At 39.5% G+C, this 23520-nt stretch overlaps 2 protein-coding genes across 3 annotated transcripts; both read right to left on the bottom strand.

Moving 5' to 3' along the window:
• Positions 1-667: 667 nt before the first annotated feature.
• LOC124262381 (transmembrane protein 218-like) lies at positions 668-5313 on the bottom strand. Its single transcript, XM_046696863.1, has 3 exons — positions 5121-5313; positions 4630-4732; positions 668-1017 (listed from the first exon to the last, which is right to left on the bottom strand). The coding sequence occupies exons 1-3, from the start codon at positions 5225-5227 to the stop codon at positions 877-879; spliced, it is 351 nt and encodes a 116-aa protein (XP_046552819.1). The 5' UTR covers positions 5228-5313; the 3' UTR covers positions 668-876.
• A 4721-nt stretch (positions 5314-10034) lies between these two features.
• On the bottom strand, positions 10035-23403 carry LOC124262380 (prenylated Rab acceptor protein 1-like). Of its 2 annotated transcripts, none has more exons than XM_046696862.1 (6): positions 23255-23403; positions 21083-21292; positions 17309-17406; positions 15595-15696; positions 14567-14703; positions 10035-12285 (listed from the first exon to the last, which is right to left on the bottom strand). In XM_046696862.1, the coding sequence occupies exons 1-5, from the start codon at positions 23329-23331 to the stop codon at positions 14603-14605; spliced, it is 588 nt and encodes a 195-aa protein (XP_046552818.1). In that variant the 5' UTR covers positions 23332-23403; the 3' UTR covers positions 10035-12285; positions 14567-14602. The 2 variants fall into 2 exon arrangements, with proteins under 2 accessions (XP_046552818.1, XP_046552817.1); XM_046696861.1 differs by having other exon boundaries at positions 14618-14703.
• Between the last annotated feature and the right edge of the window lie 117 nt (positions 23404-23520).

The following is a 23520-nucleotide window of genomic DNA, read 5'->3' as shown; positions in this document are numbered from 1 at the left end:
ACGCAGGACTTTGCGTCCTGTAAATCCCTGCAATCCAGTACTGAAAATGCAGCCTAATTTCTAGGTCCACAAACTTCAAGAGGTAAAATATTGAAGGTTTGTCTTATCCGTTTAACATTTGTCTCTGAACAGATTAAAGCTTTCTTTACCAAATCTATCACCAATCTCTGTGTCGTATAATTTGACACAGTTATTGGGCTTGACATCATCATACATTAATGAGTGAGTTTAGTTTTACGCCACTTTTAGCAATATTCCAGCAATATCATGGCGGGGGACACCAGTGAGTGAGTGAGTATGGTTTTACGCCGCTTTTAGCAATATTCCAGCAATATCATGGCAGGGGACACCAGACATGGGCTTCACACATTGTACACATGTGGGGAATCAAACCCGGGTCTTCTGCGTGACGAGCCAACGCTTTAACCATCAGGCTACCTCACTGTCCCTCATCAGACATTAGGGAATTGGGAAAGTTTTGTACCATAGCTTCATCCTTCACAAAAAATGACCAACGCATCACGTTTTGATATTTTCAGAAAAAGAATTAATGTAACTTATTTAGAACAGATAAAACCATGGAGCAACCTGATTGTGTCTGATGCAGCCAGGTTATCATGTCAACAGACACCTAGTCGACGTTAAATCAAGTTCCTTGAGTCAAGCCCTGTCAAACTTGTACCTGGTCCTACTTGATGTCTACTTTGTTTAATTACTCTGCTAGTTATATTCAACTTATCTGAAGCAGACTTAATGCAATAATAGTCATCCCGTGCCTCTAGTAAATGAGGACTTCCATCATTGGATTTCCTCTTGACCTCAGCACAATTAAGTAGTCACGGGCAAGCGACCAGCATGAATTATGAAGCCTGTGTCTCATCCTCGGAGTCTCCTGATGGGTTTGGCGTAGATGGGTTGCATGGCGTGCGACGTCAGGTACAGCCCCAGACCCACCAAGACAAACAGTGCACACACAGCAATCAGACCAGATCTGTAGATGATGGCGTAGTCGTATATCTGAAACATCAAACATATCTCGTTGATATCAACAGATCCTGGTATGGTAATGGGAACAAAATCTGCATAGCAACTCAAACCTAATGATTTAGCACCTTTGAGCAGCTGAGCTGGATATTGGTGCTATACAAATATTAGTATGTATGCATTTAACAACCAAAGAGTGAGTGAGTGACTTTAGTTTTACGCCACACTCAGCAATATTCCAGCTATATGGCGGCGGTCTGTAAATAATCAAGTCTTGACCAGACAATCCAGTGATCAACGGCATGAGCATCGATCTACCCAATTGGGAACCGATGACATGTGACAACCAAGTCAGCGAGCCTGACCACCCGATCCCGTTAGTCGCCTCTGACAAGCAGCATGGGTTACTGAAGATCAATATTCTAAGCCGGACCTTCATGGGTTTCCTCTGCCACAGATCGCTGCCAGGTGAGGATTTGTCATATCTTACACAGTTTCTCATTTGTTTCATTTGTAAGAAATCTGCATATCTCAGTCCCTCCTGGATTCCGCAGTTGCAGAATGAATCGCAGAAATTACCTTTTGATGCAGAAAGACGTCTGCTCTGCAGAAAACACATTTTCATGCAGAATACCTGCAGAATTTGCCATTTTTCTGCCACGGAATTTACTTATTTTGAATGTTAAATCAAGATTGACTATCAACCGAAACGAAACGTAGGGGTAAATGTCAAAAGTACGATTGATAACACACAAAAAAAACCATTTGTTATACCGATATTTTCAAAATATTCACAAACAAAGTTGATTTATGCATAAGGTAATCGTTTCATAAGCACCTTACAATACTATTATTTGAATCTGACACTGCAATTAATTATGTTCACAAAATTGATCGTTTGAAAATTTAAATCTCATTATTTTGTACAGTCACTTTGATGTAAAAATATGCATTGTCAAAAGCTGTCATAGGAGTGTGCACAGTGAGTGAGTTTAGTTTTATGCCACTTTTAGCAACATTCCAGTAATATCACTGCAGGGGACACCAGAAATGGGTTTCACCATTGTACCCATGTGGGGAATCGAACCCAGGTCTTCGGTGTGACGAGCAAACGCTTTAACCACTCGGCTACCCCATCGCCCCAAAAAGTGTGCACAGAAAAGCTTGCATTGATCCAGTTTGCTCTGATTTCAAAATATGTGGGTTTGTAAAAGTGAAAAGTCTGGTCATGTGATATGCAAATTAGCCTGTGGAGGCGATCCTATTCTAAGTCGCCACTGTGCCAGAGTGTGTCCGCGAGTCATGAACAAAAGGGAGTAAAATACATCTTCTACTTGTGAGTCAGAGACTTCTGAAAAAAAAGAAGCCAGTGTCTTGTAAAATACTGCTCAGTAATATTAGCCAAGAAAAGAGCACAACAATTGTGCAAACTGAACAAATTCAGGCATGTAACCTCAAACTTAGGCTCAGTATTATTCGTTACACTGTTAGTGTTATACTGAGTCCAACAAAACCTTGTAGAAGGTCGCGTCAGCTAAACTTTTGGACTGACCAATCAGAACACAGCTTACCAAATTGCGAAAGTTAACATTCGCACATACCGTTTGAACCTTTACCTAAAAAACATGAACGATTCTGATGCTATTTTCCACACGATCGCTTCCGAGTGATACACGCAATGAGTGAACTGTCACTGAAAATAGCGTTTTTGTCAATATTCAAGCATGTCATCTTGCGAAAATATAAGCAAACAGTAACCATGTCATTAAAAACCCCTAAGCGTATATACTGCAGGTCAAATATCTGTGTTTTATGCGGATTTTCGTTTGTTGATAGATCAGTGTCAGCGACCAGGGAAGAGAAAATCCAAAAACCGTTTTGTAAGTCCCGCCGAACCCTAACAAGTAGTCGTTGTCTGATTGGTTAAATCCGTTCGTCCGTCTCGTTTGATTGGACAGTCATAGGTCGCTCAAAGGTTAGCTGACGCGACCTTCTACAAGGTTTTGTTAGACTCAGTATAGTAGTGTAACGAATAGTACTGAGCCTAAGTTTACTTAGACTGCACCTGAATAACAAATTGATGGTAGGTGACCATGGGATTAATGGCAATACTGACATGGGTGGAAATAACCCATTGCCCGACGCCCGAGTCCAGTGTTTTTTTCTGTCGGGCAAGCAAATTTGTATATCACACTGTACCGTGTCCAGTTGACTTTCCAATATTAATTATGTCGTTTATTTAAAAAATCAACAAAAAAATGGCCAGTATAGTGGAAAAATTATCAGGGCAAGTGATTTTACATGTGCCACTGTACTGGAGTACACTAGCAATTTTAAAGTTATTTCCACCCCTGACAGAACCAGTATTTCTAAATTTGTCAAAGATTTTGTCTTTTTTTCTTCAAAAGGAAGTAAAATACACCTAAAAGTTTACAGAAATCAGAGCACATAGAACAGAACATGATGAGATCTAATCTGCCGAAATGCCCAAGGATCATCAAAGAATCAGTTTGGTGCGAATGTTTGTTTATATTGTTTTATGCCTCACACAGCCATGTATAATGGTAAACATTCAACGGATCTAGTTCCGTCTGCTATTCTCGTGGTAAACACATTTTCTGCCGATATCGCCAATGTGCGACACTGAGCGGTTGTTAACCATTGCCGATCGGTAATTAGGAAGTGACCCAAGTCTGCGATGCATCAAAATCTTGCGATGTCACGAATATTTGTAAGTTTATACCAACTTGGACATATCATTTTTGCAGCCCTTTCCGGCAGGATTGCTCTTCCATACACTCCATAATGTTACTTCCTCGTTATTAGGGCTGCAACGATTCACCGGTACATCGCGATACATTTAAGTTTGATACAGCTGGTGTATTGATACAAAATGATACACAACTGTTTTTCAAAACAGTCTTGTCTTAAACATGTTAAAGTACTTCTTTAGAAAAAATAGGCAATTATGATAAGAGTTTCTTGCTTGTTTATTACAATAGTGTTATTGTTATACACAAAATACCTTGCAATAAATCTTACATCTTAATACTGTGCCATTCTTTCAAGGTGCATGTATCGTGATACGTATCGTATCGCAGGTAAAATATCGCAATACATATCATCGTGACATAGTGTATCGTCCCAGTGCTACTCATTATCCCACGAGAATAGGAGAAGCCACATTTTGCCAGTGGCGGATGGCATTGTTTATCACCAGGCTCGCAAGTGGTAATTCACCTGATCATCTAACAGCTGACAGATGGAGATGTTCGAGGAGAAGGCCCTTCATATAACAACAACATGCATTCATACTATAAGAATTGTTTGTGTTAATTTTTCAGCTGATATCCTAAGTACTGCGAGAATAGGAAACGCCTTCATAAACCATGACAGATATTTTGAGCAACAACCTATACTGGGGAGGGGACATAGCTACCATTATTTAAAAAAAAGGCCGGGCTTACACATGATTGTTGCAACAAGGGTTGGGCAAGCTTTCAATACTATCTAATTATAAAGTTTTGCAACCTATTTGGCTTACACGGAAAAAATGGCTTCCTACGCGCCTGACAATCAACCAGCCATGTCACCCGGCCAGTTGCCTCCACCTCTAACCGCATGGAGCAGGACAGCATCACCTACCTTTACTTCATCCTCCACTGAGGGTATCTGTGGTTCTCGGGGGATGAACACAAGAATTATTGTCAGGAATCCTGCGATGAAGATCATTACTGGGCCCATGTTGCTGGGGAAAAAAAAGAAATACATAAACATGTGTTTCTTGGTGATTCAATCACAGTTCCAGATTCATTTGTAAACATTCGAGTATAAAAATCAATCTCAGTCCCAACATTTCGAAAAAATAATTGAAGTTGGCGGACGCTTTTGAACTTTTGCTAGACTAAAATTGTAAAATATCGTTAATTTCCTTCTCCCTACTCAGTTACTCATTTTTCACAAAAACAAAACTTTCCATAGACAGGTATCATTCAGTCAGGTGTGTCTCATTTGTGTCAACATAGGTATAATATTAAGTTTAACGGTATTGTTTCTTTAAAATGTGTGTAATGTTTTCAGAAAACATTTTTCTGACAGAAATATGTTTACGAAGTTGGTAGCCGAACAATACTCACGAAATCGCCGTTTGCGCCCTTGAAAAGACAATGCAGAGTAAAAGGCATAATGTCCAGATGAAGGCCAGGGCGAATAGACCCTCCCCAACTCCAAGAACCCTCGCCATTTTCACCTAAATCAAACCAAACACACCGCCAAAATGAAACTCATGTCAGAACAGCGTCCCTAGTGAACAAACATGGCGGCTTCAGGTGCTCGGTTGTAACGGCAAATTTCATTGGTCGGTTAGCGGGCCTTCACTCTGTGTATCATACAAGGGTATACGTATTTTAAGACGTTTCAATCAATTCATAGGTCGCAGTTGCCTTTATGGTATTTTATATACGGCAATTTAATCGAATACGTTTGTTTCTGACATTTCCTTAAGGGTGCACGAGATAATTAAAATGTCATTATCACTTTAGAATAAAGTTTCAAATCTATACTTTAGATAATGTTAAAGGAATTTTAAATCCAGGTACTATATATGTCATTATATATAAACACTTCATTAACACATCCATCATCATCGCGAACTGGGTATTTGGACATTTTCCATTAAACCGTTTTGTATGTCACCTCTTCCGTTTGTTTAGTGGGCGGTGGGGTAGTCCAGTGGTTAAAGCGTTCGCTCTTCACGCCTAAGACCCGGGCTCCATTCCACTCATGGGTACAATGTGGGATATTGCGAAAAGCGACCTAAAACTCTCTCACTCACTCACGACATTGGCTGCATGTGCCAAAAAGGAATATAAATTAATCTGCCGGTCTTCGATTCCAAGTATTGTTACTCAAATATTTTCTAAAGCTTACAGATGTGTTACCTTCCAACCAACAAGTCCATACAATGTCATTAAATAGTATGATGTGTCTCTTTTGTATTGTATTATGTTTTTGTTTATTTTGCTCTGAGGGTCATATTTTGGAAGTGAGATTTGCCTTGGGATAATATATATTTATAGTTTATTCTCCCTCATTATGTTACAGTACGAGTACAAAACAGTTCGGCTGTAACTCTGCTCACTGTCTCCTGTTTCAGGTTGACGTCTCCCATGCTGTTGGTGGCTCTGGCTGCCTGTCTCGGGGCCTGCTATATCATCAGTCTTAAAAATGCTACGCAGAAACTGGCCATACTGAGGTCACAGTAATGACTACCCCAGGCATTGTAAATGAAATCAAGCCTCAGATTATGATGATACAAATTAATGGGGTTTATTGACTTCTGAATATCAATTTTAGTTTTAAAATGTTCGCTATACACAACGAAACAATTTCTCTTTTTTAATTTTCTGCCCCTTGAATGTGATATTTATCTAATGAACAAAAACCTTATGTGAAAGTGTTGTATATATGCCCGTATTTTACATATTTGTATATATTTGATGTAATGAGATAGTGTATTAACGTTTTACTGTGATATGTTAAACATAATAAACTTGTATAGCTGATGTACTTAGCTTCCGGTTGACTTGTCTTTAATTCAACTTTAATCTATTGGGTAGCTCTGGGGTAAGATTACATAGCTTGGACCAGGCCTTTGTTTAAACAGCTTACGCCTGATTGGCCTTGTGTAAAATAATAACGCTCAGCACTTCACCAGCACAGCTGACAAGCCACTGCAGACTGAGTAAACAGGGTCCAGTAAACCTGAGTTTCTCACAGGTTAGTTATGTATTTTGTATGTTTTTACTATTATGTGTACATGTATATAGTGCATCATGTTTTAAAATTGGAAAGATCTCCTCCCGTAAACCCCGTATTTTTTTATCATTCTGTGCCTAAGAATATAGGCCTATGTTGTTTTTGTATACAAAGCCTAAACTTAACCCTAAACCCTCGAAATAATCCTAATAAATAAAATACATTTCAAGCCGGGGTTACGGACGGAACTCTTACCTTAAATTTATCTAAAGAATCAATACAGGTATATCCAAAATGTGATTTGACAGGAACAATAAGTCGGTTTAATTCACATAAACAGGTCGTCATCTTTCCACTTTCTTATTTCTGTCTTTGAGAATGAGTGAGCGAGTATATTTTTTTGTTTTATCATATATGTCTTTGTTTATAACTAAGTTCGTTATGCATTTTTAAGTGTTCATAAGTATATTGTTTGTCATACACAGTAAGTTACCCAGTTTCCATTAGTACATATAGTTGTTTGTATTTAGATGCACGAGAAGCTATTTATCAGCACTTTCAAACAAAGATCACATATCTGTATCCAGGATTGACGATTGTCTATTTCAACCTCAAATTATTTGTCATTCTACTCTGGATTTAAAATCACAGGGGCGTATCTCGCTTAGAAACAGCATTAGAAAGACATATAGGTATACAGACCCTACCCTTTATAGTAGTAAGGTAGGGTCTGTATACCTATGTGTCTTTCTAACACTGTTTCAAAGCGAGACACACCCCTGTGTTTAAAACTGACTTTAACACAGAAACATATATGTATTACCTGCCTTCAAGTCAAGTCTTTGGAAAGTGCATTATGTAAAATCAGAAGAATGACTGACTGAGTTAGGCTACCCCACCGCCCCTAAAATCAGAATAACATTGAAGAATCTGAAGGCAAGTGGATAGAGGAAAGAGAACAACAGTGCGACCATAACGTCTACTGTGAACATTGCATATATCGCTGCATCGAAGATGAAGTTAACATACTATTTTCCTGTCCAAAATATTCTGCACTCCGAATGAAATATTTATCTTGGCTAACCTCTGTTGTATCAAACAAATGTAACGTCATAAAACTTATTTCTTCACAAAATCCACAATCAAATTACTATCACTATCTGAAGCCGTTCTTAATTCTTAGTTTTGTACATGGAATGTAACCCACGTGACAAAGTCATATGTTTTGGTCTGAGTTTCAGTATTTAGATGCAGGGGCGGTGGCATAGCCGGGTGGTTAAAGCATTGGAAAGATTTCCGCCCGTAACCCCGTATTTTTTAAAATCATTATATGACTAAGAATATATTCGCCTATGTTTTTTTATAAAAAGCCTATACCTAACCCTAAACCTAACCCTAAAATCAAGCCCCAAACCTAACCGTAAACCCTTGAAATAATCCTAAGGAATAGAATACATTTCAAGCGGGGGTTACGGGCGGAACTCAATACCAAAGCATTCACGCTGGTCCGCGTCACTTCGTGACTCGGGTTCCACTCCCTACATGGGTACAAAGTGTGAAGCCCAATCCTGGAGTCGCCCACCCTGATATTGCTGGAATATTGCTAAAAGCAGCATAAAAACATACTCACCCATTCACTCACTATGTAGATGCAGTTGGGATAATCAACTAGAGCAGTCTGAGCCCCAGAATAACCAACAGGGTACGTTGGGCTTATTCCTACAAATAGGGATGTGAATTGGCAAATAAATTGTTTTGCAATGTATTGCGATACCTACCGTACTGCGATATATTGGGAACTTAAGTGTTTGACAGTGATACTAATTGTGCATGTCAATCCTATTTTCTACATAGTAAGTCCCTAAACATATATGCTATATAAGGTTCTGATAACAGCAATCTCAAAATTAGGTTGGATTATGTTCTTTTTTTTATACAATTTACAGTACTATAGTATTCAGTTTTGTCATTGAATAACGACGAAAACATCTGTTGTAAATAAAAGGATGTGCAGATTTTAATTTAAAACATAAAGATAATCACAATCTTCAAATATGTTCTTTACCAATATTCCCGTTCTCAGAAAAAATATTGCAATACGTATGTTTGAAAAGCGTATTGCGATATACTGGTAATATGGCGCTGCCCTACTTACAAATACCATGAAATGCGAATTAGTGCTTCATATCTATCGGCATGCCTAAATAGCAGGATAAGTCGTCGCGCTGAAGACCCGGGTTCGATTCCCCACATGAGTACAATGTGTGAAGCCCATTTCTGGTGTCCCCTGCCATGATGTTGCTGGAATACTGTTTTACTGCCTTAAACTCACTCAGTCCAGTACATCAGTTTCCTTGATGCAACCCCAGCTGGATTTGTATCCTCCTCCTAGTTGCTTGCGATTATTGGCAAGATAAGTCAAAAACAGATCTAATATGTCCTACCTATGTCCACAGGAAGAACACTTCCAAGAACGGAGGGATTAGCATACCCTCTCAGACAACATTTATTTTCGCCATTTCAACCGGCTGTGAGCAGATAGATAGATAGATAGATAGATAGATAGATAGATAGATTCAGGTAAATACAGAATCTCACCCGAGTGTCTTTTGATATCAAATATATCACGAGTTGATAAGATTCAGGTAAATACAGAATCTCACCCGAGTGTCATTTGATATCAAATATATCACGAGTTGATAAAGTAACAAATATCCGAGGCTTGCCGAGGATAGTTTTACTTTTATCAACGAGTGTTGATATATATGATATCAGAAGACACTAGGGTGAGATTCTATTTATCATCAAAAATCACTCTTCATTAGTTTTCAATGAAAAATGTACATCTCTGAACACAGTACTGCCATTAGATTTGCAGTGCAGTGATGTCATAGCATTGTGACGTCATCAAGTTGATGACATCATAGCATTGTTAGGGCATTGTGCAAAATCTACTGTCAAAACGATATCTCCTAGGAGATATCGTCTGATCTCATACAAGCGATATCTCCTGTGGAACACAGTTTTGGATGATAATATGATTTGACTATTAAAGGGGGATATGGGCAGAGAAGTCTTTCCTTTTTTTTCTCAACGTGGAACAAAACTGTTTGAAAAGTGAGGGTTTTAAACTTTACTCCCCTTGTGATGATATTCCAGCGATATCACAGCGGGGGACACCAGAAATAAGATTCACACATTGTACCAAACCTGGGTTTTTGCAGTGATAGGCAAACCACTGCCTCTTCTATGAGCAAATTAACATACAAATCAAAAGAAAACAGAAAAGCCAGTACCACAAATACACATTTATTCACCCCTGATAATGACGCATCTAGCAAAAATAGTTATCACATTGTCAATATATGCTTGGTGATGAAATAAACACACATTCCACGTAGTGGAATAACAATATTTACAAGCAACTGTACAGGGACATAAACCATACCCAGTACTGTCCCCAAACAAAACACTGATAAGGTAATTCTTTTACATCACATATTCTTGCAAAAATAACCTCATCAATGATGCCATTGTGATCAAAGACATTTAACTATACTATTCCACTTTAGATAAGAATAGTTTTCATTTCCTTGAAACACAATCTGATTATTCTTATGAAACTTTGAGTAGTATATGTAAGGATTGTTTATAGTGAGGTAAAATTTAACGCCAATATGTTTTTAAGATGCTTTAAGAGTCTAAAGCATAAATACCCATTTCATAAAAGGTTGAATCCATTCAGTACTTACATGTTACTTTTTTGTACTCTGTTAGGTGTTGAAAGCCCCCAAAATATCTTTAATAATAAAACAAATAAATCTAGTTTAATGTTATTCTCCTATCTTCCCATCACCACGAATGATTTGACCCCCTCGCTTTCACAAGGTCCATAGTTCCCAATTCTTTACCACATGTGATGGACGAAACCATTCAATAAAATAGTGTAACAGTAATATCATAAGCCATGTCATGCTCCAAAAAGAATCATACCAAAATATTGATATAACCAGACAAGTGCTTTTTTTCAGAATCACATGTTTTTTCAATTAAATTTTCATTCAACAAAGACTTTGGGGAAGTGTTGCTGAACAAATTTAACAGAGACCATCATACATTAGCACAATGACATGAAAACTATGTATATCAAGTTTTTTTTACGAAATTCGTCAGCAGTTGTGACATTCCATCCCACCTAATGATGAAGTTGTGATGTGTTCAGCCATGATACCACTAAGCGTTCACTGTCTACTGTAAAAACAAAACAATTCCTTCATGTTTTATTGATGACTCCAGATTTTATGCTATCAAAAGTATAAAGAAAATCCAAATAATTGAATTACAAAAATTGAAAATAGACTGCATTTGGTGACAAAATGCTATCCAAATTTAAAAAAAATTTTTTTCTTAAATTTTGTTTTCTTTTGTTCTTCTGGCTCTGAATAAGTAAAACTGAAAAGTCTTTGTCTAACCTATCAGATAATTCGCTACAAATATTTTCATCCAACAGATAATATTGCCTAGTAAGTGCACCCAAAACTTGTCTATATCGTCCACTAACCACCTACCCACATCACTAAACTCCTACAGCAGTCCTATTGTGACACCCCACTCTGCTATATACAATACCCTCCAGATACATAATGCCTTAGAGTGACGTACATTTCATGCAATACGCACCTGCAGCAGTGATTGACATACAGGGTCCTACTCCCCAAAGCAATCTCAGCACCAAGTGGACTGTAACTCCCATATTAGAACCTAGGCTAAGGGTAGTCCCTAGTGCTAAGTCTGTTTTTTGAAGTTGGACAATAAAAAGTACCCAGGATATGTACAGATTTGAATGATAGAATTAATAATACTTGCACTGTCTAAAATCATGGAAACCAATACTTCAGGTAATTTTCACCCATTATAAATTTTCATTGATGAAATCAGCTTCAGCAGATCATTGAGGCTGGGCATTGTCTGGCACTGACTTCTTGTTATCAAATTTACACTTAACCACAGATTCACTATCTGTCTTAATAAAACATAGCCAAATACTTTTTAACAAGTAGATCTTTTTCCTAATACAAACCAATTGACAAAATAATGCTGATTAAACAGAACAAATGTGTAAACAAAGTAGGTCACTATTCGAAAACTGAAAAATAAAGAGGTCATGAACAGGGATCAAGATTTTACTTTCGAGACTACTCCTACACAGATCCACTATCTGTCTTAAATGGAACGTGGCCCAACACAATTGAACATGCTCCTGATTCCTGGCTGATCCATTTGACAAAACAATGCTGATGAAGATGAGCATCAAGAGCCGACACATCCAGGATAAAGGATGAGCTGGATGAGGTGCAAAAGACAACACATTGTGATTCTGATTGTCACTTCCGTGACCTATTGTCTTCTGGCTGCATAGAGAAAGTTTTGACACAGGTTGAGAAGAAAAATGTTCCTGGAAGCGTCATAACATGAACTGTGTTAGTGTCGTTGATGCTCAGCTGTTAAAGATTCTGGAGATTCCCCTCATGTTGCTATCGAAACCTGGAACAAGAATTTTCAGGTATGAATAAAGTCGACAAACCACAGACTTCCTAGCTGTTAATACTTGACACATGAAGTGTTGGTGTGTCCAGCAAGGTGATGGTGGTCAGTAATACAGGTGTCCGAGTCTGAACCACTCAAGCCACAGATTGATATTGTGAGCACTGACTAATGCAGATATGGCCAGGCTTGGGCATGATGAGACTGACTGACTGACTGAGTTTGGTTTTACGCCGCTTTTAGCAATATTCCAGCAATATCATGGCGGGGGACACCAGTGAGTGAGTGAGTATGGTTTTACGCCGCTTTTAGCAATATTCCAGCAATATCATGGCAGGGGACACCAGACATGGGCTTCACACATTTGTACACATGTGGGGAATCGAACCCGGGTCTTCTGCGTGACGAGCCAACGCTTTAACCATCAGGCTACCTCACTGTCCCTCATCAGACATTAGGGAATTGGGAAAGTTTTGTACCATAGCTTCATCTTTCACAAAAAAATGACCAACGCATCACGTTTTGATATTTTCAGAAAAATAATTAATGTAACTTATTTAGGTCACGGCGAGGGACACCAGAAATGGGCTTCACACATTGTACCCATGTGGGGATTCGAACCACTAGGCTACCCCACCGCCCCTGGGCATGACGAGAGGTCACTTTAACCACTTGCCTACCCAACTGCCCTGCATCAAAGAAGACATCGCCGCAACAGACCAGAGAAGGTGGGGGAATTAGGTTTAATTAATTGTTACAGCAAACTATTACAACTGTCCCAATAGTTTTGATATAACAATAATGAAAAGTTCATGCAAGTAACAAACTATAGACACTAACAATATGGCAAGAGTGACTTCATGTGGTATTTAATCTGTTTCAGTAGACAGAATTTCACAGTTAATGCAAGCCACTAGACAGCCATGATGTAACACAAATTCCTGAAAAGGCATTAAAGTATTATTCTATTCTATTCTATACAACACAGCAACACATCACAGCAAGGCAACTAACTATATGAAGGCTTGAAAGGAGTTATCATGAAAGTTATGCAAAAGATGCTCTGCAGAAAAATGGATTTTTTTCTCTGGTACAGGAAACTTCACAGAAAAAGTAATCACTACAAGCAAACACTACACTCATGTGTGGTGTGTCATGTGGTGGTGTAACAAGGTGTTACTTCATGAGATGTGATGTATAATTTAGTGAGTGAGCAAAAATGTGCTATGGCATGTTATGTAACAATATTTGATTTGATGCAAGATATTATGGTGTGATGAGATGTGAGGTAACGTCTGATGTGATGTGGGATAACTAATGTGATGAAAGGTTGGATAACACACAATGTGATGACATATGATCTGATGAGATGAGAGGTAGAATAACATGATCTGATGTGATGATAGGTAGGATAACATGTGATGTGATGAGAGGTGGGATAACATGTGATGTGATGAGAGGTGGGATAACATGTGATGTGATGAGAGGTGGGATAACATATGATGTGATGAGAGGTGGGATAACGTGATGAGATGAGAGGTGGGATAACGTGATGTGATGAGAGGTGGGATAACATGTGATGTGATGAGTGATGGGATAAAATGTGATGTGATGAGAGGTGGGATAACGTGATGTGATGAGAGGTGGGATAACATGTGATGTGATGAGTGATGGGATAAAATGTGATGTGATGAGAGGTGGGATAACATGTGATGTGATGAGAGGTGGGATAACATGTGATGTGATGAGTGATGGGATAACATGTGATGTGATGAGAGATGGGATAACATATGATGTGATGAGAGATGGGATAACATGTGATGTGATCAGAGATGGGATAACATGTGATGTGATGAGAGATGGGATAAAATGTGATGTGATGAGAGATGGGATAACATGTGATGTGATGAGAGGTGGGATAACATGTGATGTGATGAGAGGTGGGATGGGATAACATGTGATGTGGGATAATGAGATGATGGGATAACATGATGATGTGATGAGATGGGATAACATGTGATGTGATGAGAGATGGGATAAAATGTGATGTGATGAGAGATGGGATAACATATGATGTGATGAGAGATGGGATAACATGTGATGTGATGAGAGATGGGATAAAATGTGATGTGATGAGAGATGGGATAACATGTGATGTGATGAGAGATGGGATAACATGTGATGTGATGATAACATGTGATGTGATGAGAGATGGGATAACATATGATGTGATGTCTGGTAACAAAATGTGATGTACAGCAACAGAAGGTAAGGTATGTACCAGTGTAAAACACCGAGTTAGTGCAAGGGAGACAACTCAGACAACTTGAACCTCGTCCATGTCGATGTCGAAGGCCTCAGCCTCTTCAGCTGTCACATGCAAGGTGGCATGCAGCATGATCACAAAGAAGGAAGCACCTGCAAAGAGAATCACCATGGCAACTACAGTTTGGAATCAGTTCAACTTTCAAGACTGATAAGTCTGAACAATATATAATCACATAAAAATGACATAAATAGTAATAATACTTTTATTATTTTTGTACTGATTTACTTTTAAAACACAATAACAGTCAGTATGGGAAAAATGTTATTAAAATTGCACAAAAAAGTGTGGTCATTTTATCTGGATTCTGTGATCTTCACATGTTGAATTGTAATGCCAGTATTAAAACTTTTATCACTGAAATCACAAAGAATCAAAGAACGTTATAAATAATACAAATCATTTTTGACAACTTTGTTGATTAAGTGCCTGATTTCTGTGAATTATTCAATGAAGCAGGATCTGAAACAATAACATCAAAACCCTTGAAGACACATCATAATTACAGCTACTAGATGAATCTACTGATCAACAGTGGTGTCTTGTGCGGTTGTATACCTTGTATCCAGGCAACACATGAGACTGAGTTGGGTTTTACGCTGCTTTTAGCAATATTGTAGCAATATCATGGCAGGAGACACCAGAAATGGGCTTCACACATTGTACCCATGTGGGTAATCGAACCCGGGTCTTCGGCATGATGAGCGAACGTTTTAATGACCAGGCTACCCCACCGCCCCTGGCAACACATATGTACAATCACTGAATGGTTCAAAATTCCCTTAATACGACTTTTGTTTGTTTATTGTTTCAGTAATTTCCCATGTATATGACAGCGGTCTGTGAATAATTGAGTCTGGACCAGACAGTGCAGATTTCCAGGCCTCGGATCCCATCATACAAAGTCTTTCAACCCTTTGGTTTGTAATATTCCACAACAATAATATCCTTCCAATGTTGACAATACAGGGTGAGATACTGACCTATGACCCAGAAGACTGCAGACCCTGCCCCAGCCAGCCAGAAGAGGGGGAAGGAGAGCACCCCCACGCATGCATACTGCTGGGCTACTGTCACCTCCCGACCTGCAATACAACAAGACACACGCATTAATGAAGTGAAGAAGTTTATTCGGTATATGAGCCCATATTTCATTAGTTCACAACTTCATACAAACAAGAGTCATCAGGAGATGACATATCACCCCGGCCCCCACATACTTGAAAGAACAAGTACATGCCCGGGGGATAAAAATAAGTACAACATGCTGGTTGTGGTGGTATGTTTATTGTGTAATGCCGCACTCAGCAATATTCCAGCTATATGGCAACGTCTGTAAATAATTGAGTCTGGACCAGACAATCCAGTGTAATATCATGAGTATCAATCTACACAATTGGGATACGATGACATGTGTCAACAAGTCAGCGAGTCTGACCACCCGATACTGTTACTAGTGTTAGACGCCATTTAAGACAAGCATGGGTTGTTGAAGAACAATTGTAACCCGGATCTTCACGGGTCACAAGACACTCATTCCTGAAGTGAAGGAGAAGTTCATTTGCTATATGGGCCCACTACACTTCATACTTACACAACAAATAATAAATACATACAACCTACTGGTGAGGCTTAGAAAGCAAATGAAGCTTTGGTGGCTGAATGATTCAAATTGCTGAATTTTTAGGAGACTTAGCACCTCACCCAGAAATATGGGTTTCAAATCCTGGATGGGACACACACACAAAGAACTAATATTTTGTAATTCACAAGAAAGTGTGTTTCCACTTAAAGTAAATCAGATAATGTTAGTAGTCACAGGCATTTATTCTAAAAGCCTTCCAAAGTCTGAATATTGAACAGTTGCCCACCAATAGTCTTTAACTGATGTTCACCTGCCGATAGTTTGATTGTCCTGCAATACATACTCATGCTTGTCTAACTGATTATGTTCAGAAAAGAGACAATACGAAGTAGACACATGCTATTTGAGAATGTAATTTTGAATGACTTCTTACGACTGAAAACCAAAATAATAAAACGACCCTCCTGTATCCAAGCACATGCGTTATCACAGGGACATTATCTCAGCAAGAAGTGTTTAAAACTCCCAAAATTCCAAGCTAGACAGCTGGACTGTTAACAAATTAACTGTCCAGATACAAGCTTGCCTGTCCGGTTTTCAACAATTAGAAACTGTGACTGCCATTTCCAACACGTGCAAGCTCCATACACTGTTTGGAGGCATCACAATGAAACTACATAGCACTAACAAGCAATGCACCGAGTTTAGGAAAACTGAAAGTACATGATTGTGATTGGTTATCGAACATGAACTGTCCAATCATAAGTAGTTTAACATAATTATCCTAATACCTTAAATACCTCAAACTGACGACAAGGCAACCTGTCTGATATTATGAAATATTTACTGTTAGAGGTAAAAATATCTACCAGACCACCGGACAGGCTACATTTGAAATTTGACTGTCCGAGATGAAAATAGAGCGTTCCAGACGGTCGGGAAGGCGGGAATCTTAAAAGCTGTTAGCAAGTATTTTGAATTTAAGTTAAACATAGTTCCCAAAATCATGATTATTCATGCAGTCTGGAACGTGCCCGAAATACCAAAAATAATCACAACTTTTTGCACCTTATCCAACATGTATGAAATTTGACACATCAGTTTGTACCTACCAAGTATGGCCAGTTTCTGTGTAGCATTTTTAAGACTGATGATATAGCAGGCCCCGAGACAGGCAGCCAGAGCCACCAACAGCATGGGAGACGTCAACCTGAAACAGGAGACAGTGAGCAGGGTTAAAGCCGAACTGTTTTGTACTCGTACTGTAACATAATGAGGGAGAATAAATTATGAATATATATTATCCCAAGGCAAATCTCACTTCCAAAATTTGACCCTCAGAGCAAAATAAACAACAACATTATCAATACAATACAAAAGCAACACATCATACAATTTAATGACATTGTATGGACTTGTTGGTTGGAAGGTAACACATCTGTAAGCTGTAGAAAATATTTGAGTAACAGTGGTTGGAATCGAAGACCGGCAGATTAATTTATATTCCTTTTTGGCACATGCAGCCAATGTCGTGAGTGAGTGAGTGAGTGAGTGAGTGAGGTTTACTGTTGCATCAACATACATCACAGCGTTGTTTGTTTGCATGCTTGTTGTTTAACGCTGCTGTCAGCGATATTCCAGCTACATGGCGGCGGTCTGAAAATAATCAAATCTGGACCAAACAATCCAGTGATCAACATCATGAGCATGGATCTATGCAAATGAGATACAATAACATGTTAGTGGTAGTGGTGGTCCGAAAGCAGTCTACCAAGTCAGCGAGTCTGACAGACCAGATCCCGTTTATCGCCTTACGACAAGCATGCGTTGCTAAAGACAAATTATGACCCTGATGTACACAGGGCAATACAGGTTTCACCTAGTTACCACTTTCAGGAAAACCATGAGAACAAATATAGTGCTCACAAACCAAAACTCTGGATGAACTGAGACTAGACACAACGCATAAAGAACATTTGCCAGTCAAGGATCAAACCTCTAACTCAGGCCTCAAGCTCACACCTGCAGCTCATGCCTCTAGCTCAGGCCTCAAGCTCACACCTCTAGCTCACACCTCAAGCTTATGCCTCAAGCTCACACCTCAAGCTTACGCCTCTAGCTCAGGCCTCAAGCTCACAACTACAGATCAGGTCTCTAGCTCACCTCACCTATAAGCTCACACCTCTAGCTCAGGCCTCAAGCTCACAACTACACTAGCTCACACCTCAAGCTCAGGCCTCTGGCTCAGGCCTCGTTCCTCACAGCCTCAGCTCACACCTCTAGCTCAGGCCTCTAGCTCACCACTACAGCTCACACCTCTAGCTCAGGCCTCAAGCTCACAACTACAGCTCACACCTCTAGCTCAGGCCTCAAGCTCACCACTACAGCTCACACCTCTAGCTCAGGCCTTAAGCTCACAACTACAGATCACAACTACAGCTCAGGCCTCAAGCTCACACCTCTAGCTCAGGCCTCACAAGCTCAGGTTTCATGCTCACAACTACAGCTCACACCTCTAGCTCAGGCCTCAAGCTCACCACTACAGCTCACACCTCTAGCTCAGGCCTCAAGCTCACAACTACAGCTCACACCTCTAGTTCAGGCCTCAAGCTCACAACTACAGCTCACACCTCTAGCTCAGGCCTTAAAGCTCACAACTACAGCTCACACCTCTGGCTCAGGTCTCAAGCTCACCACTACAGCTCACACCTCTAGTTCAGGTTTCATGCTCACAACTACAGTTCACACCTCTAGTTCAGGTTTCATGCTCACAACTACAGCTCACACCTCTAGTTCAGGCCTCAAGCTCACAACTACAGTTCACACCTCTAGTTCAGGTTTCATGCTCACAACTACAGCTCACACCTCTAGTTCAGGCCTCAAGCTCACAACTACAGTTCACACCTCTAGTTCAGGCCTCAAGCTCACCACTACAGCTCACACCTCTAGCTCAGTTAAGACCTCAAGCTCACAATCTTCCTAAATCCACGAGGTAGGACAATAACCTAACTTGGTTCCCCGGTAGGTCTTCAGCAACCCATGTGCTTGCCATCATATGTTCTTTAAATAATGGTCAGTTTCAGGACTTGGTTGAAGTATTTACACACTCGATATGATCACTGGATTGTCTGCAGAATACTCAGACCGCAGCCATTCTAACCAATGAACACTTTTCTTCTTGAAATTTGGACATTTATCAGCAGTTTATGAGCATTTAGTCATTTTGAGAAGTTTATAGCTTAACATCTTAAAAAATTATACATGCAAATAAAGCAGATGTGTCTCATTTAACCAGCGATGCCATATCGTATAGACTGCACCATTCCAAATCTTAATGGAGGATGTTTATAATGGCTCATTTGGACAATTATTTCAAAAATTACAAACCAATGAAAAACAAACTGGAATTTAGCTAGATTAAACTTCAGATATACTGTTTTACTGTTAATGGCATTTTGAAAGTTAAACGTCCATGTTTAAATAACATCTGATTATCTCTCTGGCATTTTTTCGGGTTGTGAGACGAACTTAAGAATAATGCCGGCCTGTCATTTGAACCCGTGAATCTGAATAGCGGTGCAGTCCATTTTACCATTAAGGGGCCGAGGATATGTAAAGCGATAAACTGCTGTGAAGCGTGTCAGTCTACTCTCGCTCTTCTGGAACGGGTTCTATTGCTATTTTGCGGTTGACGATTTCCATACACAACCCAATACAACACTCGATATTTTATTGTGTTTAACGATAAAAAAAATACCAAAAGGTTAATTTCTGTCCTAGCCTAGGTTCTGTGTGTGTGAATATTTTATGGATAATACGTTTACCCAATTTAGAGTGCGACATGATAAGTTTCAAATACCTGCAGAGTTTAATACTCTTTTAACAGTCCACTTTACAAGATACTAGTATACAAATGCTCGAGCAGAAACACGACGCTTCCGAATCATTGCGTAGAAAGTGATTACTGCAAGGATTTCAAAAATCATGTGCGCAAAGTTTTCACACCTGTTCCCCCTTCGAGTAGGTAGTGGATCAGTTCACGGCACGCTCCCCACTCTCCTTTAAAAGACACGTCTTTCACGCACCTCATTCTAATGTTTGTTGGACAGTAAAGACATCACGCTAGCATCAACAAACTTGTGATTCAGGGCTACAGATAAGGGGCGTACAGGCGTAATGTACGCCTCAAAATCAATTAAGTCTGACATAATATAAGATTTCAAGCGTATCGTGTACGCACATAAATACCTTTGTACATCTAACATTTAATTTCCGTGCGTATCGTGCAAATGGAAATCTATTTCGGATAAATACTTGTCAAGTTTCTTTTGCGAAACACGATTTGACACATGAGGAAACCCCGACAATAGGAATCACTTGCGTTGCCATGCAACGATATGCGTCATTATTTTTCGATTGGCTAAAAACTACACTGTTCCTATTTATATCCAGTCGGACCTGACATTTCGCGCATCACACGGTCACTCAGTTATTTCTCACGCGTCTTCAAATACAAATACATGGTTGGAAATAGTGATGGATGAATCGTCCAGACAAACCACATCACCAACTCGCTCACACAAAAACATGTCAGTACTCCTTCAAAATTCTCAGTACACCTACACTTGCAATATGATGTGTAAGTACACTCGCACCCCCAAAAGTTATCTGGAGCCCTGTGATTGACATCATGAAAAACATTTGAGAGCTGGAAGTTTGTTGACTGTGTCTTTTGAACCCATTAGAGTGTATCCGCACTCACAATGTCAATAACTGGATTATCTGGTCAAGACTCGATTATTTACAGACAGCTGTCATATATCTGGTATAGGCAATGGGGACATCATCCAGAATTCTATCTCTGCACTAGACAAATTGATACTTACACACAAAAGATGACGAGGCCCATGAAGACGAAGAGATAGTTGCCTTGGTAGCTCTCGATGTTCTTCATGACTCTCTTGGGAACTGGTGCAACTGTTTTTGGCAGCCGGAACTTTGAGGTGTTGAGGAACTCCCCCCATGGTTTGACACCCTCCCTTGTCTTGGAGAACCATTCCCGGACTGTGGCGTTGGACAGAGACATAGACATCATGCTGGAAGATGAAGAAAACTATACATAGACCAATAGCTTTTTGGTATTTGCACATGTGAATTTTTGTAACAACACATCAAACATTGATATATAATATACATTTCACATACTGAAAATCCTTAAAATAATTTGAGAGGGAAATTTAACACTTGATTGGATGCTGTCTTTTCTCATGATAATAGTGCACATTCGCATCACAAAACTGACAGTGCACAAGGGCCTCTCTGCACATAAAAGACATTATATTATGCACTTTACTGGACGCAACCCTCTCTGCCGGGGCAATTATCGCTATAGCGCTACCACACTGTCTCCAGCACTGTCTTGCTATATCGCGGTAATTGCTCCGTCTCCCTTCACTTGCATCTTAAGAGTCAAACAACCCTTTACGATCCTTAGGGTTAGGGAATGGCACCCTTTACGATCCTTACGGTTAGGGTGTAGGGTATGGCACCCTTTCCGATCCTTAGGGTTAGGGTTGGGAGAGGGGTAGGGTTAGGCACCCTTTCCGATTCTTATTTAGGGTTTGACTTTACCTTAGGGCAGTATAATCCTATTATATCCAATTGAAACACATTTCGATCCATCCAGTACTGTCAGTACAGTCCAAGAAATAATGGCGCAAAAAAAAAATGAATGGGAAGGGCGTAGCACAGTGGGACGGAAGCGCAAGAAATGTAAACAAACCAGTGCGCAGTGGTTTGTTTTCATTTCTCGTGCTTCCGCCTCACTTCTGTGCAAATGACCCGTTAAACGAGCACTCATTAACTGTGATGGTACTTGTGGTCCCGAGGTAGAGCGTCCGCCAATTACGTCACTAATTAACGAAGTCAGTAAACCGGCAAAGCGCGTTCGAGCCCCAGCAGCGCTAATTAATCTGCAAAAAAGTGCACCCGGTAAAGTGCAGTACTCCCGCAGCTTCAGTCATCAGTGATTGTTTGGCCCATCACTGGGAAATGATATGAAAGATGAGTCAGCCACTGACATAATTTCATGGATTGCTGTAGACTGTCACTGTCCGTGTCAAGTTACAGACTTTGAGAAGTTGAGTGTCCTTTTCTTCTTGTTGTTTTATCAGCATTATAAGCATTATTATGTTTGATCACACCAACAATTTTAATATTTGTGCATTGGAATGCATACTAACACCCCGCCTTTTCCAAAAATTAGAAACCTGAGCAGATCTAAGTGTTTGAATCGAATGATCTAACACAATACTTCTGTATTTGGGGAAGTAGTCCATTATCGATTATTTCATTTCAAGAAAGCTGTATAAAAATAAAAATCTGTCCTTCACACACTTACAGTAAATCTGTTCCCTTCTGTTCAAGGTGAATACCTTCATATGTGTTTCAAGTCTTGCAGAGAAATATGGCTACTGCATCTGAAGTTTAACTATTGGATGCCAATCACTAGGGAAACAAGCACTAAGTACCTATTACAACCTGACTGGTCAATGTGGTCTAATTAGAAAAAGCCATGTCAATCCTAGATTAGCTTCAAACTGGCAACTCGAGTTTGGTCGTTTGGGAAAAGCTGAGCAGTAGACTCCTTACATTTATCAATCAAACTTTAGGCAAATATGTTTCACTAAAATGTGAATGAAAATAATGAATAATCGTCTGTTTCTTCTGAAATTACAAGATTCATGATTCTCAAACACAAATTAGGCCAAAGCGAATAATTTACACAAGCTGCTAATTTTGGTAATATTGGAAATATTTTCTGTTCCATCCTTATGGTGAGTTAATGAGATTTAATGAAACTAAGGTGCAAACTTGTCAAAAACTAATTGTTGAGAGGGTGTTGGGGTGGTCACCGTGGTCAGTAGTGACTGTTTAAGTTGACGACTTCCGAGTTCGAGCGATATGCAAGTTGCAACTGCCATAAACTTAGGTACACTCGAAAGACTAGTCATACAAGTCAAGTAACTTCTGGGCACATTAACTAGTTGTATTCTCACCGTTGCTTTAAACTCTGTGATGTTGGTTCAATGAGTGGAATTTCGATGTTCCCTTCAAGTCCAGATTTATCCGCCATGTCAACAAATCAACTCCATCAGTGTGAAGTGACAACGTGGAAGTGACATCAGTAAACACACAAATGTATTACGTAGGTCACATATTTCGTGATCCGGATAAACCGCTCGGGGTAAAGTATGGATTATCGAGACAGCGTATAAATTAACACTCGGGAGCACTGAAATCCTTATACCATATTATTCTAAAT

This window comes from Haliotis rubra, unplaced genomic scaffold (assembly GCF_003918875.1).
Source record: "Haliotis rubra isolate DU_JTF1 unplaced genomic scaffold, ASM391887v1 Scf834, whole genome shotgun sequence".
Lineage (NCBI taxonomy): Eukaryota > Metazoa > Mollusca > Gastropoda > Lepetellida > Haliotidae > Haliotis > Haliotis rubra.
Note: the sequence above shows the minus strand (reverse complement) of the source record. Positions and strands in the feature narration are given on the sequence as shown.

Coding starts and splice junctions, on each gene's coding strand:
- LOC124262381 (XM_046696863.1), bottom strand. CDS start 5,227: ATGGCGAGGGTTCTTGGAGTTGGGGAGGGTCTATTCGCCCTGGCCTTC. Junction 4,733..5,120: donor AGGGCGCAAACGGCGATTTC/GTGAGTATTGTT, acceptor TTTTTTCCCCAG/CAACATGGGCCCAGTAATGA. Junction 1,018..4,629: donor CAGTGGAGGATGAAGTAAAG/GTAGGTGATGCT, acceptor TTGATGTTTCAG/ATATACGACTACGCCATCAT.
- LOC124262380 (XM_046696861.1), bottom strand. CDS start 23,331: ATGGCGGATAAATCTGGACTTGAAGGGAACATCGAAATTCCACTCATT. Junction 21,293..23,254: donor TCACAGAGTTTAAAGCAACG/GTGAGAATACAA, acceptor TTCATCTTCCAG/CATGATGTCTATGTCTCTGT. Junction 14,704..15,594: donor TGCAGTCTTCTGGGTCATAG/GTCAGTATCTCA, acceptor TTCTCTTTGCAG/GTGCTTCCTTCTTTGTGATC.